Source organism: Porites lutea, chromosome 3 (assembly GCF_958299795.1).
Source record: "Porites lutea chromosome 3, jaPorLute2.1, whole genome shotgun sequence".
Classification (NCBI taxonomy): domain Eukaryota; kingdom Metazoa; phylum Cnidaria; class Anthozoa; order Scleractinia; family Poritidae; genus Porites; species Porites lutea.
This window is the reverse complement of record NC_133203.1, coordinates 12,827,452-12,853,834: the sequence shown is the minus strand read 5'-3', so window position 1 is coordinate 12,853,834 and position 26,383 is coordinate 12,827,452. Positions and strand designations below refer to the sequence as shown.

The 26,383-nt window shown below is 40.0% G+C and overlaps 1 protein-coding gene across 1 annotated transcript; it reads left to right on the top strand.

The window, feature by feature from the left end:
* Positions 1-20,391: 20,391 nt before the first annotated feature.
* LOC140931570 (uncharacterized) lies at positions 20,392-21,291 on the top strand. Its single transcript, XM_073381373.1, has one exon. The coding sequence runs from the start codon at positions 20,392-20,394 to the stop codon at positions 21,289-21,291; it is 900 nt and encodes a 299-aa protein (XP_073237474.1).
* The last annotated feature ends 5,092 nt before the right edge of the window (positions 21,292-26,383 follow it).

Here is a 26,383-nt window from a genome sequence, read left to right as displayed (position 1 = left end):
GACACATGACATCATATTTGTAAACAGTGTCTGAGAAAACTACAAAAGCGGCGTGGACTTCGCACCAGGCAGGCATTTCGGAGAAAGCCAGGCAAAGAAACTAATTAAAATCTTTATTTAGCCCTAACAAACAGAGGTCAAAGAAAATTTAAACACTTTACAACTGCATCTGAAATCAAATCCTATCAGGGACACCCATAGAAGCATAAACCACAGGAATAGATTACTCAGTACCTGCTTCACGACCTCTAAATGTAAGACTTGGTGCGGCAAAAACGAGATTTACTCAGTCAAAGTTTAGGATGCTACATGCACTATGTAGTGCTAGTTAACTTCGCGCGAGATAGAAAAGATGAAAAACCTCTGTTAAGGTCACGTATCGCATTATCACGAGCTTATGATGTTGTGTTTGGCCTGTCAACTCTTATTTCTAACCGGATATTATTTCACAATTTATGCGAAATAGAATACCCTGCCAGCCGAACGCTGGAACACGATTAGCGACGGCGCTACGCAGACGTCCCTTTTCCGCGTGCAACAAAGGAAATAGGAGACGTCTGCACCCAGGCAAGTCGATATTGAACTTTTTACATCTGGTTGTGAAACGTTTTAGGGGTCAACTGCTCAACGGCTTCTGATTTCTTCCACTTACGTAAGCGTTTGTTCTCTTCAAAACACTGCAATTTGGTCTTTAGTTGTTCTGTTTGGATTTTCAAATTTTCCTGTTCGATTTCGAGCCGCTTGTTCTCTGTAGAAGAAATAAAAAAAATCATTCAAGTCGTTTGCTCTGGTTCGTAGGTTTTTTTACCATAACTGAGCGAATCCTCGCGCGCAGATTGGTCGAGAGGTATAGTCTATGAGAGTTTATACAATGATGTGAATGCTACGCGCGCTGTGATTGGTCGTTGCCCATGATCTATTAGAGTACAGATACATGGATGACGTCACGGGAAACTTGTTTTCTTTGTTTTGTTCAACATGGCACGCGGTTTTGAAAATGTTTGAGAGATTATTTCGGATTGAGGCAAGTGAAAGCTTCGGAAAAAGTTTAGCAGGAGCTATTTACAAAGAAGAAAAATGGAGAAACGGAGACCAAAAAAGCTATTGACTACTTGACAATGCCTAAACTACAAGAAATCTTCACAACAGTTGCCATCGTGTGTCTTCGCTACGAGAGACTCGCTGTTTTGCAAAATGTTTTCGCTATTATTCTTCTTTGAGCAAGAAAAGCCGGTGAAAAACGTTTCGAAGAAACTGTACACAAGTAAGATAAAGAAGAAGCTAAGATGAAAAGTTGGGTTTGGGACTTAAAAAATGCCTAAACTAGCACAAATCCTCAAAAGGTCAAGCGGTTCGAGGCAGGTATGTGTATCGGTCTTTTTCTTTTCTGATCATTGTATAAAACAAATAGATTCCATGTTGCCGTGGGTCTGTTCAATAATAGATCACAGAGGACGTCAAAATGTGTTAAAAACAACAGTGACACACTCCCTGCGGCTCGTGTACCACTTCTTTGTTTTTACGACATTTTGACGTCATCTGTGATCTATTACTGAACAGACGCACGGCAACATGGAATCTATTTTGTTTTGGTTTTTTTTGTAAAAATAATTTTACTCCTCCGCATGGACAAAGAAGAACCAATTTTTAACATATGGAGAGAAATTTCTGTGAGTGAGTTGGTGCATGAAGCTGCCAAAGTAGAGCAAAAATACGAAAAACAACAAGAAAAACCTCCCTTTGCGCAGTTGGAGGAGGACGCCTTGCAAAAACTAGCGAAAAATAAATGTTATATTTGTAAACAACAACAATGTATTTATTTAAAGAAATATAAAGTTTACAATACTTTATGCCCTGCAAATAGCTTTAATGCTAAACTAGGCAGGACAAGACTTTAAATAAAGACGTTATTGAATTACATAAGAAAAACGAAAAGAAAAGAAATACAAAAACATACAGAAAGAAACACCTTACATATAAATTCAAGTACAGGGGAAACAAATCGACCACAATTTTCCATGGTCTACACTCTTATAGACCACCACCAGATTGCCCTGGCAACTATGATAAAGACAATGAGCTAGAGTTATTACCTGTTTGCTTCTTTAAAAGATGAGCTAAGTAATCCTGAGTCTTTTCTTTTTGCAACGCTTTCACGAAGCAGTCAAATGCCTTTGGTCCTCTCCTGTGTAGGACATCTAGCAGCAAGTCGCTCTGATCCGCCCGATTTTTTTGGTTTTTAATTGCCTCTTTATCTTCGTAGTCTAAAACTATCCCCAAGTGAGGTAAGAGCTTTATTGGCTCCAGGCATTTTCTGAGTACACGCCAGTTCTCGCTCAAAACCTTTTCGTGTTTGTCATCCATAAAGCTGTCTTGGTAACAGAAATTTAACTGTAAATAAATCAAAATTAATATTTTTTAGGCATCCAAGATTCAGGCACGTAATTGTAAGACATTTTATACTATACGAGTGCCCGAATAAAAAAAACATGATTGTAACTGTTGCCATTGAATATTTGATGATGCTTAAGCGAGGGTATCAATCACTTGCGCTTAGTGAACCTTTTCAATAAGCTTTTCAGGCTATGGAAGTCGATATTATTAAAACAAAGCAAAGAGAGAGATTTGTACTTTCTTTCAATAGTGTGAACAGTAAGTCGTGCGCAATAGGCCCTTTGCAGCTATTTAGGCCAGTCATACTGGTACAAAAGCGCTATGCAGAGGAGCAAGGGGCACACTGGGACAAGACAAACAAAGCGCTCATATGATTTAAAATTGTAGTTTCTTTTGTTTGTCTTGCCCCAGTGCGTCTCTTGCTCTCGAGGATGGCAGTTTGCACCAAGTAAAAGCAAGAGAGAATGAGCCAGCTGCAAAGGGCCTATTCTAGTATGTCTAGTATCATGTTTATCAAGCGGTGGTATCTGGGAAAAACAAATTGTGGGTAAAAAGATTTCTCCATTCTTCCTTCTTATAGTACTTTTTATGTATTTGTGCTGCCTTAATAATTGCTGCACTATAAACTACGAGAAAGATGAGGTAAGTTTTGACAAGCTCTTTCTTTCTCAGATTGTATAAATTATACATTAAGTTAATATTTTTCAAATAAGCGTATTCTTTTGTATCCCCACCTCATACAGCATTTTCCGACATCTGTCAGCAGACCAGAAGACAAAATGACCCTACTCCGAGTCCCCACCCCTTTGATTAGAAATATGCATTCTTTTAATTCAACCATCAATGGTGCAGAGCTACTTAACACAAAACTTAAAAACAAGCATTTTTCATGGATCTTGGTTCTTTTATTGGCGTTAAGGAAGTTGAGAAAAAAAAGGCCAGTGTCTCGACCATTTAGAAATTGCAGGCGCAACTGATTTGGCAGTTGGGAGTGAATTGAACCGATCATACACAGTATTATGAAGGTTAAATTTGGGAGCTGGACAAGCAAAGGAACAAGCAAAATTGAAAATGAAACACGATGAAAAAAGTGGGATAAAAAGCCATACAAAGGACCTGGGCTAATCAGTTGCAAGTTAGCGTGCGTCTGAAGGATTTACGTCAAGTGAAACAGAACTGATTTTTCAAAAGCAAATTCACTGTTTTTAGTAAGGAACCAAAGTATACGAAGATATGATTATGACTAAGCGCCTAAATTTACCTTAGGCTCGTTTTATTTCCCCTCTTAATGGGAATAGTAAAGGAATCAGAACAAGTTTGAAAAAAAAAAATTTGAACCTAGGAAAAAATAAAATCTTAACCAAAGATCAGGCTCAAGTCTCGCTTTGTAAATAATATTCCGGCGGGCAAGGCAAAACGAAAAGAGAGTCCGATACAAACCTTCTACTAAACGTCTGCCGCCCACTTTTTTGATTGATTGCCATTTGCTGAATCAGCCAAACAAAATTACTTCCGTTTCTTGTTTTTTTAGTATGCAAAGTTTTCATACGTGGGAAAACTGCAGACTCTCTGACTTAAAAAATAGCTCAGTTTTACCCTATAATCTTTTTTAAATTAAAAATAAAACAGTCAGCACAATCACATTTAACTTCTTACGAGATTAAAGGAGATCTCGAAGGTTATTTCCGTTGGCGCAGAAGGTAAAAAGTTTTCGAAAAGACGGCGACACGATGTTCTAGTTTTAATATTTTGGCTAGGCGCGCTCGAATTTAAAATACTGAAATTTCTGTTTTTCTGTTGCCTTTATATTTTCCTCGGCAATTTTGCCCTATTTTCAGTACATAAATCTTTAAAAATCTTGGAGAAATAAATCGCGAACTTTTTCAAAGGATATATAAATTATCTCAGAACAAACCAAACGAGTTCTCAAGCGCATTTAATTTGGTTGATTTAGTCCTGTGAGTACACTTGCAATTTGCGAATTTACTAGAGAAACAAACGCCTAAAACAACATATTTTTCATAAATCCAGGTTATTATCTGCCAATTAATTTGGAAAGACAAAGCGACACTACTAAAAATGAATGCTGAACTGACCTTTAAACAAAACGAAAAACAATATTCAACAACATACTTTGTAGTTCTTAGTTAGCTGTGTTGTTGTTCTACTGGGCTTATGGTATTCGACGAAACGAAACAAAACAATCTTTGGCCCTAGGAAAAAGTGGTCACTCAGAGGTTTTTCTTGCTCTCTTTTTGCGTATTTTATGCAGTGCATGGAGTATTCTACACTTTGACTGAGCAAATTTTTTTTGCCGCTTTGAGTCTCACATTTAGAGGTAATGAAGCTGGTCTCAGCTGTGGTCTGTTCCATGCATATTGAGCAATTAGTTCCTGCGGTTTATGTTTCGGCAAATGTTTTTTGACAGGATTTGATCACAGCTGCAGTTTACCATTAAATGATTTTCTTTTACCTTTGTTTAAGCCTTCAGCTTTTTTATTGCGGCTAAATAACCTCAGTTTCCTTGGTTTTCTCCGAAATGCCTGAACCCGGAATAGCTACGTGTGTGTAGTTTTTTTTTGGCCGTGAACCATGATTTCCTGATTTGTTTTGACGCTAGAACTGTCGGCTAGATTGCAGAATACACGGCAGAGCATCTGCAGCGATTGGAAGACGCTGGAAAACCAGTCGGCAAATTTACAAGCAAATTCTGGCCTTGAAGGAATTCTCTCAAAGCCGATTTTTTTGTTCAGAAGAAGGCTTTAAAGTTCGAACTTTGCTGTTACATTGTTTACTGTAGACGATCCTTGCCAACTCCCTTCTGTGAATTTTGACGTGTCACTGAGCCCAACCGTCACGCACACGTAAGAATTAGGCCAATCGTGAGGCGCATAAGAAACCTGTGAGAAAACCCGCCTATCAAAAACGCTCGCATATGTCCTTGCGACTCTGCAGGATATTAGAACGAGCTTTTGTGCACTAATTCGCAGACGGACTATACAGATGGTTTTGATGAGTGCGTGGGCAGGCTGCAACGCAGACTAGTTTCTGTGTTTCAAGGTTCATTGCTTGTGATCGTAATTATGATTGACGGCAGCGAAAAACGCAATAATTTGAATTTTAGAGTTCGCGTGTTTGTGAAAAGCGCAGAGTAAATTAAATATCATAAAACGGCTAAACGGGTAGTAGTGGCATACACTTTTTAAAATAGGCTCCTAGACTTATATATCCTGAATATGGATTATTTGCGACTTAAAATAGAGATAACCACGGTGTATCGCTTGATTTGGAAAATTTTAGATTTGGCGCCAATGTTGGCATGTGATTGTGGAAGTAGAACTTTTTATATTAAACTTTCTTGGGTGAAAGTCGAAAAGCTGGAAAACTACTGTTTGAGACCCAAATGACAGCAATAAAACTGGGATGGGATTCGCACTCTGGTGGGATTTATTTTATTTTGGTTTTTTTTTAGCCGCAGCTGACGTTCGGTTAGGTTTCGGTCGATGTTAGATAGGATTTCGGGACGTGTTGACACTAATAACATCGACCGAAACCAGCGTAGATAGATAGATAGATAGCCTTTATTTTAAAACGATGAGTATTAAAGCTACATGAGCTTGTGGGGTCGTTTGCAATTAACTAATTACAAGTAAACTAAAAACTAGGGGTATATACAGATAAAACGTTTGAACTAAATTAGCGCTTGCAAATGTGAAATTATGAGCATAAATTTAAGTATATATAAAGTCATCTTTTCTAAAATTACAAGTGGATGCAGACGTTATCTTGAAGCTGAATTCATTAAAATTAGCTTGAGATTTAAGCTTTAGCCTGAAATCACGATAAGGAATGTTTTTTGTCAGGGCACTACGGTTGTTGGTCACTGCATTCCACAGGACTGAGCCTCTAAACGCGACAGAGTCTTTCATGTAACGCGTGTTGAAGCGTGGAACAATTAAAGAAGCGCAAGTCCGGGTTGAATAGTTTGTGGCCCATTTCTTAGAAATCAGGTCGATTAATGTGACAGGTAACCTATCGTGGAAAGCTTTATGAAGACAGATAAAAATGGCTAATTTATAATAAATAGACAGAGTCGGCCATTGGGCCCGTTGTAGGACATCAGCAGATGCCATGTCTTTCGGCAAATGAAAGATTAGTCTCGCAGCCCTGCAGTGAAGTCTTTCCAGGGACTGAAATAAGTCGGAATTGCAGCAAGATCCCCATAGTATAAGACCATAGGTCACTGAAGGCAAGATGACCTTAAAATAGAGATCCTGACGAACGTTTCTAGGGAGAAATCTCGACTTCTTAAGTAATCCTAGTTTTTTGGGGGGAAGACCACAAGCCACGTCGTTCAATGCAATACAGGTGAGTCTAATACAGATTGAACCATTTTTTGAGTGATATAAACTGGAAACGACAATATTGACCGTTTTATAACTCAAACTAACTCAAATATAACATCCTCGCTTCGATCGATCAAGTGAGCGGAAGTCGACGGGATTATTTCAGTCATTTTGTAAGACGCCGCTGACATATCGATGACTCATCCGGTTTAGGTCGATGTTATCTAGTGCTTTCTGGACACGGCGTTGGTCCGAGGTCAAATTTCCCTCGACCGAGGGTGGCTCAGTCAACAAAGCAAACTCGCAACAAACGTTTTCTGTTGTTGTTCTAGTTTGGATATCAATGACAGTTTTACCCGTTAAAATTATAAACCTAAAGAATGATCATTCTCACGTGAAAACGAACTAAAAATCTTGAAATCAAATTTCAGTTAATTTGACTGAGCCACCCTCGGTCGAGGGGAATTTGACCTCGGACCAACGACGTGTCAAGTTGCCGTATCACAGTGTCCGAAGACAGAAGGTATTCTGATTTCTGGACATGGCTCGAGGAAATGTTCCAGCGACATGCGTCGCTTTCAAACGTTTACAGCAGTGTAGCGATAACAGAAGTTTGCCTCTGGTCGAAAAAATCTGCGATTCGATGTCTTTTCGGGCCGCAAACCACCTTTGAATAGACAAGGTCCGGACCGCAGGCTGTTTTTCTGTGCTGCCTTTACTTCGTTTTGTGAAGAGAGTGACAGGGGTCAAACAATAACAGCCAAAAAAACGACTAAATTGCTGATTTCAAACCATAAAACACAGGAATACATCAAAGGTATGTGTCCTTTATTTATTTTATCGAAAAATAAGTAAGAATTATGATATTTAGCGTTCGGAGATCTCAGTATTGTATCTCAACGGTTGCTTGTAACGCAACACCGACTCTCTTGTGAGAAAGTTAAATTACATAACACACCAGCACACACTCGTAACGTGAGCTTGGGACACCTGTGATTTCACAAGTTACAGAATTACAGTATTAAAGAATTACTATGGAGGCCCGTTCTGGTCAAAATCATGACAATAAAATTGCACTACAAGTCAGTATTAATCCCACTGCACCAAATATTATGGACCTGTTGCATATTTTTATCATCAATAAACAATACCTTTTTCAGCGTGCTAGTAATTATTTTTAGCAACATGAGTTATTTTTGTTTAATTATACGAATACTTTTTTCATTCATACCATGAATTATTTTTCAGTGGTTATTCGAATTATTTTTCTAATGTGTATTAAGAATTATTTTTCCATTAGGCCGAGAATTATTTTTCGCGTTATCGCGAGGAATAAGCGCTTTTAACTTCCATTGATTCCAACAGCCAATCAGATCTTGTGGCATTGTTCTAACAGCCAATCAGCGTTGCGGCCAAAATCTGGCCGCAGTCAGAGCACAAACTTGCGAGAGTTTGCATCAGGACCAATTTTAGCGGTAGCCGTTAGAGAGAATGTATGAGAACCGCAAAAATTTAGCCTGATCTCAGGTTAATAAAATCTATACATGGTTCGTACAATCTTGAAACGGTCTTCAATTTTTTTTCAAAAGTCCTTAAATTCGGTTAAGATCCTTGAAAAGTACTTGATTTCTTTATTAGGTCTTGAAAAATCCTTGAAATTCACTACCTTGTCTAAAAACATTTTTGTGCATGAGTAATATTTTACTTCTGTTTCTTTATTTTAAATGCTGTTTCTGTACCTCAGATGCAATTGCAAGTCATACCCGCTCGTTTTCCGAAGCGTAATACTGCGGAAAGTAGTATAAAATAATGTTATCAACCATGGCTCAAGAAGTAAAAATCGTAAATAACTCCATGATGTGCTTTAGCCAAGAAGGTGTTCAAAAGGGGCTTACAGAATGCCGATTTATTGAATAAATCTTAGTCCTTTTAAACTTCCATTTGTCCTTAAAAATTCTTGAAAAGTTCTTGAAATTTGTTCGACTGAAGTTGTACGAACCATGGTACTGCACGTTAAAATGGTCAAGTTATTTATCATCTCACGTGACGGATACGTGAATCCACCATCCCACTGATGGAAACGTAGGGATTGGATAACGTCGGAATATCTCAGTTAAATATTGGCGAGAAATCTGGAACGTGATATTGACTTTGCTCTTTAAGGTGACTCGACCCACTTTCTTTTTTTTTTTGGGGGGGGGTACCATCCCACTTTGAAGCTCTCTGGTATCCCCACCTTTACTTTTATCGTAAGTCCAACACATAGAATGGATAACATATAGATCAATCTACAATATAACATAAAATTTTTGGCGATCGGAGTGCCACGCCCCTTTGAGGTCTGAGTCGAAAATCTGCTGTTGCCGGCATTTTTTCGTGAAAATCTCTCGGCTACACATAGTGCGCATTAGTGCCTTGCGCTGAACAGAGTTTCACCAAAATCGCAAAGACCCAATTCGAGAAATTCAGCGGTTTCCAAATTTAGGTCATAATTTATGCGAAAATGATAAGCAAACTTTACACGGATTATATCCAATAAACTAAGAGATTCATCCCTTTATTTTGGGCATCGTTATAACAGATGGGTCCTTGCAAGTCAGCAAAACGCTTTAGGGCCTTGTAAATGCGCGCGATTTCGAGCAAAGCAAACATATAGGAATTATAGTTTTCGCTATTTGTTGACGTTTGTCAGCGTTTAAGAGTCCTTCTCACGAAAAAAGCATTTTCTTAAAAATTCGTAGTTTTTTTTCCTTCAAATTTTTTCAGGGCCACAATTGATTAACTAACTACCCGGACGCTGAATTTCATGGTCATTGAAAAACTGTGACATTATCTTCTATAAGCCCAAACTTGAGTAAACATTGAAGATTTTTAGCGTTTTGGCTGAGTTTGTGCTTTGGGAGTTGTCACTCCCTTTCTTTGTGTCTTTCTATCGGATGCCGCTAACATGCCATCCTTATTACATCAACATTAACTCTTTGGATTACATGGTTTATTAATTACGCTCATTCTTGACAAAAGTATATAAACACTATATTAGAACGCTACCTTGTCTAATGATTTCTCCGTCCATTTCTTTGCACATTGTTCAAGGGCAAATGTCATACATATATTTAGCCGCTGTACTGGTTCTTGTTTTTAAGCTGTCTTACACTCAGCTCGTAGTGACTTAAAGAAGACAGTCGCTTGATTTGTAAACAAACTAAATGCAATGGTATTTTAAACATCATGATGCTTATATATGTATATACTCTCATGTTGCAAATTAGAAGATCACAGCAGTTACAGAAAATGATCAATGTTACGGTAGGGAATTTTCCCAAGCGAATGTCGGATTTTTACAAGTATGATGACATAGGGGGCTTTCCATTCAACAAAATTTTGGAAATTCCACGTGCCCAATGGAACGGTACATTCCGGTGGCACAGACTCGACCCAAGCCACCGCGTGTTTGGTTATTGAAACAAAAGAACGGTACTGGGAACAACAATTTTGTCAAATGAAAAGGGACATTTCGGTCCGACCGACCGAAATGACCAGACCGATCAAAGTAGACCACCTTCAAAGCTGGCCCCGAATATTCCGATCGGATCAAACCAAAATGGTCCGTACCATTTGATGTACATACCAACCGAAATTTACGGAATTTCGCAAGGGTGCGTTCCTTTGGGATGATCTGGATCAGGATTAGTGATCCGAGATCACTCGGATCATGGTAGATCAAGATTGTTTACCATTTACCAAAATTTTCCGGGAATCCGGTTGGAAAGTAAATGGAACACGACTTTTTAGGTCGTCCCAACGGAAAATTTCCGGGAGCAACGGAACATCTGCAAAAGCTAGTCCTGTTTTTCCAGATGGAATATTCCAAACGGAAGTTCGTGTTCCATTCCTTCAAAGCCATCTCTGATATCAATTTCAGGCCTTCGCGGCTTTTTTTCGGTAATTAGAACTGATTTGTACAAATGGTAAAGGCGATTCTGGGACGAAATTTACCAGTCCTGAACTTTGCGAACCATTTACTCACACCATGAACCCACCGGTTTGCCCATGTAAATGGTAAACAACCCAAATGAACCGATGAATCCATTCTGGACAAGGATTCATCGGTTCATTGGATCTACCATGATCCAAGTGATCTCGGATCACTGATCCTGATCCGGATCATCCCAAAGGAACGCACCCTTCTTTGGAATGGGAAGCGCCCATAGTCGCCGTATCTGGCATTGTTGTGACTGTGATGTCGCACTTTATAACTCATGATCAGCTGTCTTTTTCTTTTTTTTGAAAACTCGGATGTCAGATTAGCACTGTTCTGTTCGGAACTTCGGAAACCATCTCTTTTGACAGCAGTATACAATTAATTTTAAGACACAATCCACTAGCAAATTGAGTAATTTTAATTTTCAATGGACAAAAACCTTGTACCAGAATGATTTAAAGAATACTGCATTCTTTTTTTACATTTTTCAAGAGCTAAAGATGTAATTAGTCATCTGTAATAACACCAAAGAAAATTTTTCATGGGAGTCCGAGCAAATGAAAGTCAAATTTCACAAGAATTGTGAAAACACAGGTTAAATTCTGAAAATTTCATGTGTAGGATGTAATTTTGTGAAATTTGACATTCATTTTCTCGAGCTCTCGTGAGAAATTTTCTTTGCTGTTATTACAGGTGACTAATTGCATCTTTAGCCCTTGAAAAATGTAAAAAAAGAATGCAATCTTCTATAAATTATTCTGGTACATGGTTTTTGTCCTACTCAATTTCCTGGTGGATTCCCTCTTTATTTTCCATCTCGAAAAACAACTTACACTGACTTCGAACTAAAACTTTTTCCAGGGCGAAAGGCACATGTTATGTTAACCCATGATACTATTACGCAACAATTCGTTCTGAGTATAGGGGCGTCACGTATACTGAGTCTAGCTTACACAGAGGGTCGAGAAGATCGGGTTCGAGCACTAACAGGCTTTTACAAGCTTTCGTAAAATTTCGACCTTTGCACCGAATACGTCTGTGGAACTTCAAACGTTTGATGCCTAAACATGTCATCTTCCGCATCACGTTTCGGCTAAATTCTGTGATGGTTCTTTTGCCCAATGTGGGTTTCGCCGTGGCATCTGTCGCAGATCTTCTCACCAGGAAATATATACAACTCTCCATAGAGCACAAACTGGCAGGCTCTAAGATAATTTAGCAGAAAGATTCTGCGGATTATAACAAAAGTTCGCAAATCATGAAACGCAAGCAAACCTCACTACTAAGATACGACCCCAACAAAGACAGCTGTCCCAACGACTTTGAAATAGTTGGCCAAGATGTTTTTCAAAACATCGAGGCAATGACTTTAAGAGATCGCGCCTCTTCGATCTCGATCTCGTCTGTTAGAGCTAGAAATATTTCGGCTAATTTGTCGGTTTGAAACTTTTCTTTCTCTCAGCCTTACTATCTTGGGGCCTGTTTATAAGAGGTTAACTAGCCCTGATAGCTGAGCTGGCCCGCTTTACCGTACTAGCTCGGCTCATGCCATAATCAGGATTTAAGGGAAACATATGAGGGAGGATTCATCACTTTTTACCAGAATGCATTGCATTTAACCACACTTTTTACCAGAATGCATTGCATTTAACCAGAGTGCACTGCGCTACTTTTTACCAGAATGCATTGCGCCACAAACAACTAAAATAAAAACACGATAAAGTGTGCATCGTTCGCTGCCCAGACTCAGAGTTTTCTTTGTGGCAAATTTTCTACAGCACAGTTAGAGATCTTAACAAACGAGTACGATGGTTAACTTGGGGATTGGATTTCAATTCAAGAGCCTTTGACTCGTTCAGGCGTTAAACTTGACGAGAAGATGAGCATTTGCTCTTCGACCCAGCAACACGGGGGATATACAACTTCCAGCTTGCTAGAAGGCGATGTGAAAGTGAGAAAGCGTCATGCCATGCTATTCTTAAGAACCTGTATGAGCCGAAAATGGATGTGATTTTGACCATTAACTTCAAAATAACAGCGGAAATCGACAAAACATATGTTTTGCGTCCTTCTTTGCAGACGAGGACGTCTATCGTCGTTTTGTAAAGTTTGTAGCGTATAATTATGTTCTTTCATTCGTTCATTGCCATGGAATATGCGTTTGCCTTTTTTTCTTTTTTTTTTTCTTTTTTTTTTTTACTGTTAATAGCTCAGTTAATGTAGCTTGATCATCTTGCCAGCGGAAGTTTCATACAAAAGGCATTAAATTAAGGAATTTTCCCCAAGGTTATGTAATCAGTCTCTGTGGTGTAGTGGATAGGCATCACGTGGAGCCGAAGGTGACGAGTTCCAGTCCTACTCAACTCTTTTCTTCCTTTCTTTTTTTTTTCCCGTTTTTTTTGTTTTGTTATTTTCTATAAATAGATACCTAAATATCTGTTATTTAATAAATGCAATAAATCGTGTTTCCAGGGAAAAGATAGTACACCGTATATCAAATATATGGATAAACAGTCTGAATTTCTATCATTTTTCTACAATTTACTGTGGGAAAACCAGAGTTGATAACCACTCGTCGTAATGATCATTTTCTAAACAACGTTCCCACGTGTTCTTTCTATAGACTGATGGTAATTATTACTTTCCAACCTGCAAATAGGACATTCAATGTCATTTTCGATTCTTTTAAGTCTCACGGCCTAACTAATGCCAGTATCAACAGAATGTGCTGCAGCATTACTATCTTTTAGATACCCTAGTCTCCTCATAAAATTGTCGTTGTGTTTATGTGAGTAGGCGCAAGACTTACCGAGCCAAGATCTCGGCAAGCGGGTTAGCCTGCGGGTCAGCCCGCCTCTCACATTAACACAACGACAATTTTAAGAGGTAAAGCGGGCCAACCCTGCTAACCGGACTAACTCACCTAAACAGTCCCTTGGAACTCTAAATTTGTCGTTACTGTCATGATCACGGACTAACAGAGGCTTCGTGTATCATGTGTAAAGTATTACATAAGCGGTCTGTTGGAGTGCTACTCGAAGTTGTAATCGTTTTCGAACTGGACTGGAATCACCTAACTCTTCAGTGCATTTATCAAAATCAACTGGTTTAATTTTTTTTCTATACTCGCTGTGATCCAACTTTATACGTGAGCAACAGGTAAAACCTTCCTCCCTCTTCACGGCCAAATTGTCATTCACTTCCTCGTTCAGTTTTCGTTGTTGTCGCATGGCAACCCGATCAACAAAGTCATCTTCTCCAAAACAAAAAAGCTAACCTTGAACACTTTCATTTTCCTTTTTGGTTCCGTGAATGGAGTTTTGATGGACATGGTCGAACACCAAGGGTGCAAATGACTGATGCCGTCGGTAAAACAGGCTTCTTCCGATACTCTTTTTTTCTTCTTTCTATCGACGCCCGCTCCTTACATCAACTTAGTGTCTAATTTATAAGTGTTGGTCTCTAAGCTGCTTACTTTTGAAACCTGTTTGCGTGATGGCGCGAGGAATTTTTTTCTGTTGCATTTTGTTATTGGTAGTTGCTTTCGTCTGTAAAACTCTAGTCTGATAGAGAGGACTTGTTGACGTACGCGCGATTCAAGCAAATCACGTTTCCAAGATTGTGATTGTACCTAATTTATTGTATATCCGTTCTATGAACAGAGACCTTTAAAAAAATAAGTCGTTAATCGTTGCTTTATCTGTGTACTCACCGAGATATCGTGAAGAACCGTCAATAGGCACTTGTGAAGAGGATCGAGTTTTAAGGAAGTTGACTGAACTATATGTAAAAAAATCACCTCGTTTCATGTTATATTATCACTGCGTACGTGACATCTGATCATGATCAGTGTTCTTCAGCACTCGCGGAACATCGCAGTGCTCGATGTGGATGGTTTCCAAACATGTTTCGTTTCAGCAGCTTCTGCTTTTGAGAATATCGAGTTACGTTATATTCACTGTGCTTTAAAGGAGAATTTCAACGTTACTTTGAAGGGTTAACGTTTTACATGTGCTTCACTGATCTGTCGAGAACTACTTGTGCACTCGGTCGCAACTAAACACAAAGTAGTGAGACTCGGCAACTGATAAGTTTCACCAGGAGAACCGAAACCATGGTTGTTTACCATTTATAAAAAAAATTCCGCAAATTTTGGTCAGGAATTTTTGGTCCGTAAGAACGGTACGTGTTATTTACCATTTGCCTAAAATTTCCGGATTGTCGCACCGCACTAGACTGGATTCTAGTTACAACATGAAACCAGTACGAAACTCAAGAAACTTGTAAATGGTAAACGAATTTCCATTCGGAAAGTCCCAATCGGGAAAACGGGACTACCTTTTCAGAATTTCCGTTTGTCCCCGAGAATTTTGCAGTGAAAGGAACGGAATAAAATTTCGACCTTTACACCGAAAATTTGATGATCGGCTGTGAAACTTCAATGTTTGGTGCCCAAACAAGTCATCTTCCGCATCACGTTTCGGCTAAATTCTGTGATAGTTCTTTTGCCAAACGTCATCTTCCGCATCACGTTTCGGCTAAATTCTGTGATGGTTCTTTTGCCCAATGTGGGTTTCGCCGTGGCATCTGTCGCTGATCTTCTCACCAGGAAAATATATACAACTCTCCATAGAGCACAAACTGGCAGGCTCTAAGATAATTTAGCAGAAAGATTCTGCGGATTATAACAAAAGTTCGCAAATCATGAAACGCAAGCAAACCTCACTACTAAGATACGACCCCAACAAAGACAGCTGTCCCAACGACTTTGAAATAGTTGGCCAAGATGATTTTCAAAACATCGAGGCAATGACTTTAAGAGATCGCGCCTCTTCGATCTCGATCTCGTCTGTTAGAGCTAGAAATATTTCGGCTAATTTGTCGGTTTGAAACTTTTCTTTCTCTCAGCCTTACTATCTTGGGGCCTGTTTAAAGGTTTTAAACTTTTCCTTCTCTTAGCCTTACTATCTTGGGGCCTCTTTTATGACAGGTTAACTAGCCGGGGTAGCTGGGCTGGCCCGCTTTACCGGACTAGTTCGGCTAATGTCTTGTCTCCTCATAAAATTGTCGTTGTGTTTATATGAGTAGGCGAGCGGGCAAGACTTACCGAGCCAAGATCCCGGCAGGCGGGTTAGCCTGCGGGTCAGCCCGCCTCTCACATAAACACAACGACAATTTTAAGAGGTAAAGCGGGCCAGCCCTGCTAACCGGACTAGCTCACTGACCTCAAATAAACAGTCCCTTGGAACTCTAAATTTGTCGTTGCTGTCATGATCATGGACAGTACAGACTAACAGAGGTGTATCACGTCATGTGTAAAGTATCACATATTAAAGTGGTCTACTGGAATGCTACTCGAAGCTGTAATCGTTTTCGAACTGGACTGGAATCACCTAACTCTTCAGTACATTTATCATAATCAACTGGTTTAATTTTTTTTCTATACTCACCGTGATCCAACTTAACAAGTGAGCAACGGATAAAACCTTCCTCCCTCTTCACGGCCAAATCGTCATTCACTTCCTCGTTCAGTTTTCGTTGTTAACATGTAATTCTTGCATCGCCCCGCCGATAGCCTGCGAGCAAGCTCTCCTATCTAGGTGAGCGAAGCGAGCCCCGCGAGAACGCGCGAGCGAGGGGCCGAGGAATCCGAAAGGAGTCCTCGGCCCCTCGCGGCCTCACCACTCGTTCGTGCGTAGTAGCGAGACTCGCTTCGCTCGCCCAAAGAGGAGAGCTTGCTCGCAGGTTACCGCCCCTACTCACTCACTCACTAATGAGGAGCTTAGGTTGGGAAACAAATTCACAGCATGAGTTCCATAGAAGCGATATTTTGCGCCAATCATTTCTGTCAACAGTGAGGAGAAACAGATCAACCCGTTGCTTTCGGCATGTGTTCTTGCGTTTATTTAACAAAACCACATATCCTCGAGATTAATCTGGTTGATAAAAAAAGGAATGCGTCTGCATGAGCACTCTCGCGAGGCAAAAAACAATAGAAGAACAATAATGCTTAAAAAAATAAAAGTGGTAAAAATCCTAGAACTGCATCGTGAAAAGAAATGCCTCATGAAGAATGCCCAAAAAATCGATTTTGGACCTAGTCAATTTGAATCAACTCAGTATCAATTCTACCGTTTCTAGCACGGTGCTACATTTAAAGGTCCTGGATAACCCCGTCCCCGAATCCCTATACCTCCGTTTGAGTTAAAATGTTGCCTAAAACAGGAAAAAAAGGTTCGATTTCCGGTATTATAGAACCAAGGTCAGTTGTTGGTAACCTGAGATCAGGCTCTGGTTTCGTTTCGCTTTGAAAATATAAATAATATTCCGGCGGGCAAGGCGAAAAGAAAGTAGATTTTTGCGGTAGCCATTAGAGAGAATGTATGAGAACCGCTAAAATTGGGCCTGATGTCAGGTTAAGTTGTTGGTAACCGTTGCTGTTTGTAATGCCGCGCGCGCTTTCTATTGTAGTGGGCTCCAGAAAAAACGGGCGCGCGAGAAGGAGACACACGAGGGAAGAGGTAGCTCCCTCACCCCTCGCCTGTCTCCCTCGCGCGCGCCCTTTCTCTCTTTCGCCCACTACTTCCAAGCGCCTCCTAAGCTATGGGTCCCAGATCGATCACGATCACCATTGTCCGATAATTTATTTTACATCGCCGCTTCAGGGAAACGTGCATTGGGTTAGGTCAAATTAATAAGTTAACTGTTCACCACATTATAGATACTTAACTTGAGGGCGAAATTCAATTTAGAAAGCACAATGAATCTTTAATCTAAATCATTTGGCGCGATTTCATCATGGACTCCGACGTCTTCGATCGATTGACTAGTCCTTGGCCATGGTCGCTTTCGAGACCCTGGAAAGCACTCTTACGTGGTTACGAAAAGTTTGTGTGGGACCAGACCAATCGCTTTTGCAAAGAACAAAATTTTCCGTCGAATCCCCGATGAAATATGTTCTGTTCTGACAGCGGATCTCAAGCCTGCGGTTGTTCATTCCACACCAGACAACCGAACAACTTGTATGTTGTATCCACGTTCGGTCTTTGTACCGGACTGCTTAGACAACGAGAATTTCCTACTGAAGGTTTTCTAAATTCTGAAAAAATTAACCTTGTTGTTGACGCAGTTCTGAATGGAATCGCTATCGACAGTGGAATGCGTGTTAGTTATGGCGGGAAAACCTTCCATTCAAATGATGAATTGCAAAAAATGCAAACAAGAATCGCCGAGCCGGAGCACAAAATGCGTGAACTTGAAAAGAGTAATGAATATCTAAATTCATTTCTGCCATCCTCTCCTCCTATAGCAACCTCTTCTCCATCTTGTTCGTCAAAATATTGTAGCATCGACAGTCTCAACACCAGCAGCAGCAGCACAAGCAACAACACTAGCTGCAGCAGCAACTGCAACAGCAGTATTAGCAACGCCAGTGTTATCGAGGAAACGTTAAACGGCTTCTTAGGTCCAACCTTAAAAAAGAGGAAAGTTGTGACTGAATGCAGGAAAACGAGCGCTTTTGTAGATGGTGAGTTAGCAAAATATTATCAGACACTTGCCTGTGTATTAGGAAACAGTTTTTTGTAAGGTGCTGATGAAGAGGAAGGAAAGGTCTCAGAAACCATATCGGAAATGGTCAATTTAGTCATGGATGCCCGAGGAACTAAGAAAGGACTAACAGAGCTGCTCTTACCAATGACTTATCAGCGGCTGCTGAAAGGTATGCGAGTGCCTGATTGGGTCATGCTCTATTTCAAACTGCAAGCCAGATTACCGGATGGTGCATGGCAAACATAACTCAACCTTACTCAGCTTGGAAGAATTGGGGTAAGTTTTACCAAAAATAACAAATTAATGGATTTCTGTTTTCCAAATGGGAAAAAAGTTTTAAACTAATAACCTCATGGGCTTAGTCCCCAAGATAATCCCCTCTCACCCTTGCCTCCCCTCAACAAAAAATCCCATTGTGCAGAGATTCCAACCCCATTAAGTGAAAAAGGGAGGTTTTTGGAGCGGCATAGCTGTTCTAACACCAAAGGCTCAAGCCTCTAGGAGTGTCTGGGGCATGCTCCCACGGGGAAAGATAATTTTAAGATATGAGATCCAAAATTATTGCAGGCTCATGCTCAGATGCCAAAAGGTATAAAATATGGCTGAGAAACCACGGGAAAACGGCAAAGAATCATGCTTAAAAGACTGGTTAATCAAAGAAAACTTTAATCTTTGATTGGCTGGGAAGAGTTTCAGAAACTGGGAGAATTTTTAAGCGAAAACAGGAGGTCAGAAATATTCGCCGAAAAGGGGAGGTTTCCAGCCAAAACAGGAGGGCTGGAATTTCTGATTGTGTCATCACTGAATATCACGCAGAAACACTGGGTGTATTCTTTAATTTGCAGTACTTCTTCCTTGTAACTTGCCTTTCTGGTATCACCTCCCCCCTCATGCATCCTTGATGTGAATGTGAATTTTTTAGACACTTCCTAAAATCCCTTGATTCTTCCTATCACCTTAAAGTTCTTAAAATGAAATTTAAAAAAGGGATACTTCTTGAGAAAATAACATGAACCGAATCCAATTATCCCAGTTCTACTGTACATGTACTCCTCTATTCAGCAATCCTGTTGCCATGGAGTTGCTTCCTGGAATTAACAAGTAGTTCATCAATGCAACTAAACCAGCTTTCTCTTCCATACAAATGGACTCCTCTTTGATTGTTCAATTAGCCAACAATTTGGAAACGGAAAAATATTATTGCTTTGTTGTGCCTTCTGGTTTGTGTACAAAAAAGTATCATAGGCTGCTATCCACAATGTTAATGTGTAGCATTTTTTTTTTGTCTGCTTACAGCAGTGAAAAAGCTAGTTTTGGGGGTTGTACATACAACTCTGTCCATCAAAGAGATAAACACCGACTTCCATTCTATGTGGTGTAGACCTTGCATCAGTATTGGTTTAGGCAATACGTGAACAACGTCTTTATTCACTGGATATAGCTGACATATCAGACCATCTGACATTACTCGATGGTGCGATTTACAATTGACCTCAAATCGCATCCGATCGCACAATTTGAGAAAAATTGAATAATTCGTAAAAAAAATGCTAAATTCAAGTAAAGTAAACAGTGAATTCTAACTTTAATTAAACATTTTCCCAATCTTAATGTTATTTAAGATGATTTTACCACTAAAGAAAGCCTTGCAAGACATCTGAATTTCCAAGTGCCAAAACACTGTACCCTGATAAGGAGTAAAAATACACAACTTCTCACAACTTTGAACCTTCACAACTAATGACCTGCAAGGGTGTTTCCATTTTCCGTCATCAACAACACAAATCCCCCTTGTTTTGAACATTCTAAAAAGGCCGTTTGATATTGTTAGCATTGTCCGATTGCAACCATGGAATCTAACAAATAGTTTAAAGTACGCGCGAAAGAGTTTTCAAAAGAGCGACAGAGCTATTACAAAAATTTAAGAAAGGAGTAAAAGAAGAGACGGAAGAAGAGAGTGAAAACCAAGTTTGCAAGCAGGGGTTGAGATCGTTGATGAGAGAAGAAGCCAATTAAGAAGTACAAGTGGTGAGACAAATGTGCTACCTCGTGTCTCGAGAGAAGAGCAAAAAAAAAAGAAAGCTGGTTCCAGAGAAATATTTTCCCCGAGGCAAAAGGATGGTTTCCGCGTCTATCCGACAAGAAAGAGAAAAGCAAAAAAAGAAAGGAGAAACTATTGCAGCCAGCCAAGGGAGACAGTCTAAGTCGTGTATTTTAGTTTCTGCGGTTCCAAAACCCATGGAGAGTTCGGAATTCAAGGAGCTGGCTGCAAAAAATTTGATTAGAAAAGAGTGGTCTCGGTCTATCGGCAGCGGCACTTTTGGTACTTACAGCGGAATTCCTGTCGTTATAAAACATTATAAAGATAAACGTTACGCTCGTAATAACAGCCACAATTTGTCTCTCTTACAAAAAGAGGGAAAACATGAAGCACGTGTTCTGCTTAATCTGGGAGATCATCCAGGAATTCCTCTTCTGTTTGGGGTCTCCCTAAAAGAAGTGCCTGTCAGTCTTGTGCTGAAGTTTCATGGAAACGGGGATGAGAGCCTTGCCGTTAACAAAGCGGCGAAGAACAAAATAGTTTCACTAAAAAGAGACTGGAATAGAATTTTTTATGATACCGCGGATGCTTTACAGCATATTCACAAGTGTAGATTTGCGCACAATGACCTTGAAACAAATCATGTTGTTTTAGAGAAACGTGATGACCAGGTTCTTCACCCGGTCATAATTGATTTTGGCAAAAGTGTGGCCTTCAGTAAGGCTAATAATCCCGTCCCCAAACCGGCCCATTTAAAGGGGAAATACAAGAACAGCTACATTGCACCTGAACCTGTCGGCGGAACAGGGAAACCTTCGATCGAAAGTGACGTGTATTCACTCGCCTTCATGATCCAATCATTTGACACAATTTTGAAATTTCAAAATACAGATTTTATTAAGCGCGCTTTGTCTATCCAGCCTGTGGATAGACCGTCGGTCTCCGAGGTAAAAGCGGCTTTACACCCCGCTTTGTAGTTTCTTTGTCATTTTTGTTTTTAATTTTTTTAAAATAACAAATATCAATATTGATCGTATCGGTATCTTAAGAAAAGCAGTTATCATAGAGGAATTTTAAAATTAAGATGCGTTATTAGTAGATGAAAAATGAAAACTGTTTGCACTTTTGTATTACGGTAAGCTGTTTTAACATTGTAACATTTATTCCAAGGTAGAAAAATTTTCGAAAGGAAGAATGTGAAAGCCCGGCGGGGGGGGACTCCGCATATGAAAGGAGTGCGGATGCTCGTCGGAAATTTTGAATCAAACCCCTAAAGGAGACCACTCTGGGCGTGGCCCAAGCTTTTTTTTGACCCCTAAAAGAGACGATGTCAAGACAGAGACAATATATATCTGTCTGGATTTAATAAAAGGTACCTCCAGAAATTTTTAGCAACAGTCTCATTTGAGGCTTGGTCAGTACTTGACCATTCTTGTTTGTTTGTTTGTTTGTTTGTTTTTTAATGATCTTTTCAGTACAAAAATCCCCTTAAAAGCTGCAGTAGATCAAAAACATGTGTTTAATATGCTGTTTACATCTTCCCCACCCCCCCCCCCCCCCACCCCCCGCCTCTCCCGCAGCTCTCCCCTACCTATCATTTCCCATTAATCTCTACACTATGACATTTGAAGTCAGCGCGCGCGGTAGAGGTTGTTTTCCGTGGTCGGTTGATTTTCTAGGTTTCTTTTTGGCCGCCTCCAGCAAAGTTTTCCGGAAGGCATCATTAAGCCTTATGAAGGAACAAGTCTCACGATTGGCAAAGTCTGCCGTCGTCCAATATGTTACCGTATTTCGTCTCATTTTGCCTAATCGGGTGAAACACTGATCTTGGGCTTGAGACGGAAAGGCATCATATTGCGAGTTTTGATGTGGGTGGTGACAGTCTCTGGCCTCAAAAAGTAGCTTTTAGGAGTCAAAACTAGTCGGCGAGAGCAAAATTGATGCTGATTTCTGACCAGGCCAGAGACCATGGGCGCGATCCATTCAACCAAAATTCCGACCGGTCCGACCGGGGAATAGTGGTCCACCTCAAAAGGTGGACCCGTTTCTTCGAAATTTTTCCGGTCGGACCGAACCGACCCACTGAGTTTTGGACCGAAATTTCCGGAAATTTTGGTTGAATGGATCGCGCCCCATGTGTCCCTTTCAAAACGGCCCGTCTACATGCGGGATCTTGAATAAATCGACTGTGTCAGCAAAGTTTACCTGTGATGATGTATGTGGAGAAAGCGAGAGTTATTGAGAGAGAGTAATGTGATGATATTTCGCCCGTATTAAGTGTGGAAACTTTGTGTCTGGTTGGTTGTGGATATTGTTATCAGTGCCGCGAACGTGGTTAATTGTGTGATTTCCTGAAGTTGTTGACAGACAGATTTCAGGTATGTCGTGGCGCTCGTGTTATAAGAATGTCTATTAGACAAAATCGCTTCAATACACAATAAAGTGAGACCAAAATCCGAAATTTACACCCCTAAGCGAGACAACGAGCATCCCCACCCCTTTCATATGCGGAGTCCCACCCCCGATCCCCGGGTGTGAAAGTGCTTAAAAAATCCTTTTATCGGAAATTGCTCTTTGCTCCGTTTAAGTTTTGGTAGCTTGAATTATTCTTCTGTGGGAGATTGCGGGAAGTCTGAGGGTATTTAGCTTACACTTCAAGAGCCGACAGGGGACAGACCTTGGTTTATGGTTTACCTTGGTTTACCTTGGTTTTTGGTTTATGCAAATTAGCTGGCTGCACTTTTAATGTGCATGGAAATTTTTCACGCTTCACAGTTCATCATCAAAAAAAGCTATCCTCAGTAACACTTTCATTTTGTTTTTTGGTTCCGTAAATGGAGCCTGCGAAAACATCCGTTTCTCCTCGCTCTTCGTCGCTGGGGATGTTTCGCGCGAAACGTCCCCAGCGGCGAAGAGCGAGGAGAAACAGATGTTTTCGCAGGCTACCGTAAATGGAGTTTTCAGTGATGGACATGGTCGAACACCAAGGGTGCATTGAAATGACTGATGCCGTCGGTAAAACAGGCTTCTTCCGATACTCTTTTTTTCTTCTTTCTATCGACGCCCGCTCCTTACATCAACTTAGTGCCTAATTTATAACTAATGGTCTCTAAGCTGCTTACTTTTGAAACCTGTTTGCGTGATGGCGCGAGGAATTTTTTTCTGTTGCATTTTGTTATTGGTAGTTGCTCTCGTCTGTCAAATTAGTCTAATAGAGAGTTGACGCAGACGACGATCGAATAGTATCCCATGATGCACCTCGATTCATGTTATATTATCACTGCGTACGTGACACATCATGATCAGTAATCTTCAGCACGCGTGAAGTGAACGTCGATCGCAGTGCTCGATGTGGATGGTTTCCAAACATGTTTCGGTTCAGCAGCTTCTGCTTTTCAGATTATCGAGTTGGCTTATATTCACTGTGCTTTAAAGGAGAATTTCAGCGTTGCTTTGACTGAGAAGGGTTTTACATGTATTTCACTGATCTGTCGAGAACTACTTGTGCCGCGCTCGGTCGCACTGTAAACACAAATTATAAGACTCGCAATTGATAAGCTTCGCTAGGTTCACTAGGAGAACCCAGGCCAGAGGAGAACCAAAACTATGACTGATCTATAAAGGGGTTCCAACAAAACATCCGCTACGCTGTGAAGCTAATTACCAAAGGAGAATTTATTACAGCATCGCGCTCAAAGGAGCTGAAGTTTACAATGGCAGTTACAAATAAAATTTAACCTATCGATGAGACAAACAATTCTCTGAAGCACAGTCTACCCGGTATTGACTCAAGCAATCTTCAAGGAAATTTCCTGGCCAGAATACTGATCTGTTCTTTTGAATAAATAAAGTTTCTGCATGATGTTTCTTTTTCAAATTCTGAGCAGGCTTCAGTTTACGTTGTGCCGGCTGGCATGCTGCGTGGTACCTTTCTTTGGGTTCTTTCCACACTGAAACACACCGTTATACACCGCTCCTTCTTCGAATTAAAATATTTATAGTCAAATTCCTTTTAAAAATAACCGCTTTGAAAATACAAAGTGATTGCTTCGGCATAAAGCGCTCTCAAAAGCGCCCAACAGATTGTAGCCTTCATCAGGCTTTACACATACATCATGACACATGGCGGTGAAATGTGATAAAAGATTCGAAATTTCAGCCATCTTTGGTCGACAAAAAAGTCTTCAAAATGTGGGTACTTCTGGGTACTTCTTGGCCTGTACAATATTCAGGACTTCATTTTGCTGGCGTGAGGTCCACATTTGTAAGATTTCAACATATATTCCAAAAAATCTTGAATATTCATGACCTGGTTGTGGGTCACTGAACACTTTGTGATGGGAAGACTAATTGAAACCGTGAAAATAAATGTTTCTAAGTGGAAACTTCGCTCTTAAGCCATTGCAAATCGGAGAAATCATGTCAAATAACGAAATAATGTAATTTTTTTACTTTTACTGGAAATCGAGTGAGAAAAAAGCCGACGAGAAAACGACCTTATTTCAAGATGGAATCTGCTATGACTGCGATGTTGCGTGATGCTTCCGGAAAAATGCATCATGGGATACTATTCGATCCTCCTCTGGAGTTGACGTAAGTATTTTTAAAATATAAGTCAGTGTAAAATGGCACTGAGGACTTGTTGACGTACACGCGATTCGAGCAAATCACGTTTCCAAGATTGTGATTGTACCTAATTTAATGTATCTCCGTTCTGTGAGGAGAAACGTTGAAAAACATAAATCGTTAATCTTCGCATTGTCCGTGTATTCACCGAGATATCGTGAAGACTTGTCAATAGGCATTTTTTAAGAGAGGTTTTAAGGAAGTTGACTGAACTTAATGTAAACAAATATGCTTCCACTTAGATGTTTCCGCAAAGTTATTGCCACAAATATTCAAAAAGTCTCCACTGTAAGGAAGTAAACTTGCGCGTATCACGAAAAACATGAAAATCTTCAGAACCAGGGCAAAACATAATGCGGAGCTCTTTTTACAAAATATTTGCAATGCTGCTCGTTTCACGAAAATAAAGATTAAATCAAAATATTGATGTGAAAATAATTTTTCAACCTCCTGCAAATAAATCTCATTTTCACAAGAAATGTGAAAGTGAGATTTTGGAAATCGGAAATGGCTTATATATATTGACTCAATAGAGAGGTTACACATTTACGGCAAATGGATATTTGTTCCATCCCTTTAAATGTTGTGTACTGTTCTTTATATTTACAGAAAGGGAGTAGTTTCACGCTAGTTTCATTTGATGTTAATTACTAGTTAAAGCACAGTATTTATCGGTTCATTTCTTACAGTGAGAGGAAGTCGTCAACTTGACTTTGAGAATTGCGTTTGTTGAACTGATGATTCTTAATCTCTCAAGGCAAATCAGTCTCAGAAGTAATCGCCAATGTATAGTTATCAGCGTTGTCATAACAATACAACATAAACAACCATTTTAGTTTTTCCTTATTAAAATAAGGAAAGACTACCAATGATAGTAAGGCCAATTTCTAAACAGCTCTCGTGATTAAAAAGAGGCGATATCTGGACTTCACTGCATGATTTTTCACGAAAAATTGTCGACCAATGTACAAGCACCTGAATGAATCGTTTGGTGAGTCTTGTTCTGGACGCGACAACACAAATCTTTACGGGTCGGAGTTTGTAATAATCACACTGAAAGGGCTCTCAATTAACACAGTGGCGTAGCCAGGGGAGGGTTTCAGGGGTTCCGGAACCCCCTCCTTGAGCTACGGTACTGGCCAGAATTTCGAGAGGAATGATATTTGTATAGGTAATAGCATGATTTGAAGTGATATTTGGCATAAACACTACGAGTGAGCTATCGAAATTGCTATAGCTAATTTCACGAGCCGTTTAATTGGCGGGTGAAATTTGAGACAATTTTGAAATATCACAAGTGGTATTTATGCCAAATATCACGTACAAATCATGCTATTATTTTTTTATACAACTACCTGCAAACGGTTTGTAATTTTCACATGTAGGTATTTCAAATTAAGCTGAAATACCACGTCTCTAAGCCAATCAAATTGCAGAATTTCT

Coding starts and splice junctions, on each gene's coding strand:
- LOC140931570 (XM_073381373.1), top strand. CDS start 20,392: ATGGTTTCCGCGTCTATCCGACAAGAAAGAGAAAAGCAAAAAAAGAAA.